General features: G+C 68.6%; 1 protein-coding gene across 1 annotated transcript in view; it reads right to left on the bottom strand.

The window, feature by feature from the left end:
* The window catches only part of DVL1 (dishevelled segment polarity protein 1), a 7100-nt gene that overhangs the window by 1795 nt on the left and 3275 nt on the right, over window positions 1-2030 (bottom strand). Inside the window, 3 exon segments of the mRNA XM_014543776.1 lie at window positions 856-1059; window positions 1135-1302; window positions 1434-1565. Coding sequence (XP_014399262.1) covers window positions 856-1059; window positions 1135-1302; window positions 1434-1565 — 504 coding nt within the window.

Below are 2030 nucleotides of genomic sequence, written 5' to 3'. Positions count from 1 at the left end.
CAGCTTGGTGCCCCCACACCTCACTCCAAAGCCTGCACTGAGGGCCTGGTCTTGCCCCTGAGAAACTGAGGCACCGTGAGACCCCGTGTGCCGGCTCCCATTGGCCAACCTGGGCCCCCCACCCTGAGACCCACCTTCCACCGGACCCTGGGGCCCTGGCTAACGGCTCGGCTCAGCCCTGTCCCGGGTTCTCACAAACGCCGGGAACCCGAGGGTGCCGGCCGGCGAGGGACACCGGGCAGGGCCCTGGCTTACCGGCCCCGAGGGTCCATCCGCTAGTCCTTCAGTCTAAGGCTTGCTCAGCACAAAGCAAGGGATAGCACGAGTTACACACCAGGCCGGCCCGGCCCCCACGCCGCCTGCTCTCCTACCCGGCCTGCCCGCCATGGCCTCCCCTCCGGCACCGCCTCTCCTGCCTGGGTCAGGCATGCCCGCCGGCCTCACTGGTCTCCATGCAGCCTCAGGCCAGCTTTCCTCATGGAACGTCCCCAACCCCTCTCCTCAGCTCCCCACATGCCCGCGGGGACATGGCTATCGGTGACGGGCTGCCTCTGGCCCCCAGCTGTCTGTCCTCCACTATGTCCTGGGGCCCCTCTGCACTCCCCCAGCCCAGGCCACCACCCGCCCTTCCCTCACCATCTCCTGGCTTCCTGCCTCTGCCCCACCACCCCCAGAGCCTCCAGGTTCCTCCTCCCCACCTCCCTCCACCACTCATCCCTTCCAAAGGGAGCCCACCCGAACTCCAAGCACAGAGCAGGCGGAGTGCGCAGGGCAGAGGGGCGGGCACGCAGGGCAGAGGGGCGGGCACGCAGGCAGCAGGCAGTAGGGAGCGGGCACCAGTGGGCAGGCTCTCACCTTCACTCTGCTGACTCCCAGCGCTGCCGCTGCCGTAGCTGAAGCCAGGGTCCTGGTACGCGGGCGGGAAGCAGGGCGGAGGCCCTGGGTACTGATAGGGGTAGCCCTGCCCCAGGGGCCAGGGAGCCGGGTGGGGCAGCGGGGCCAACGTGTCCTGATCCGAGGCCCCGCTGGAGCCGCTGTTGAGGTTCAGGGCCTCCAGGTCTGGGAAGAGGGGAGGGCGGGTGAGGGCGGTGTGGGCAGGCCCCCCGGGCACCCCCGGCCCACAGCCCCACTCACTGCTGCACAGGTCCCCGAAGACGTAGTAGCACTGCTCGGAGAAGGTGACCTTGTTCACGGTGTGCCGCAGGAAGCCGCGCTTCAGCATGCTGCTGGCGTACTTGCGCGCCTCGCGCCGCTCCTTGAAGCCCTCCACGTGCGTGTACAGCCAGTCCACCACGTCCGCGCCTGCGGAGGCTCGCGTCAGGCAGGGGTCCAGCCGTGCATGTGTGCGTGCGTGCATGTTTGTGTGTGCACATATATGTGTGTGCAATGTGTGCGCACCGCCCGCCCCGCCCCTGCATCTAGGGACCACTCACCGATAACGGCGTTGGCGATGGTGATCTTGAGCCACATGCGGTCGCGGATCTCCAGCCCCGAGTCGGGCAGCTGCATGGCCCGGACCACGGCGCCCATGTCGCTCTTCACCGTCAGCGGCGCCTCCTCCAGCTCTGCAAGGAACGCCCCTCCTCAGTGGACAGGCCCCCGCCCACGGTGCCCACTGCACCCCCTCCGAGGCCGGTGCCGTGGAGACCCCCAGGCGAGGAGGGCGTGTGGGGACAGTCTCCCCCTCCTGTAGGTGCTTCCACAGGATCTGGGCACGAATCGGGGTGAGGCCGCCCCCACCATGGCCACGGCCTTGCGTGGACATCAGCCCCCCCTTCCTCAGGCTGTCAGTCGTGTTAGAGGCAGAAAGCAGATGGGGCTCCACGCAGGCACGCACACACGAGTGCACACCTACATGCACACATGCACGCACATGCACACACCCGGGCATGCAGTGGCCTGCCCTGCCACAGAAGACCCTGGGCAGGGACACAGGCTGGCTCGGCCCCTCGGGCACCTCCACCCCCACCGCACAGGACGTGCACGGGAGGAGCATGAGCCGGAGGCCAGGTGTCGGCCCTGCCTCCGAC

Source organism: Myotis brandtii, unplaced genomic scaffold (genome assembly GCF_000412655.1).
Source record: "Myotis brandtii unplaced genomic scaffold, ASM41265v1 scaffold334, whole genome shotgun sequence".
Taxonomy (NCBI): domain Eukaryota; kingdom Metazoa; phylum Chordata; class Mammalia; order Chiroptera; family Vespertilionidae; genus Myotis; species Myotis brandtii.
This window is presented reverse-complemented; position numbering and strand designations above follow the sequence as displayed.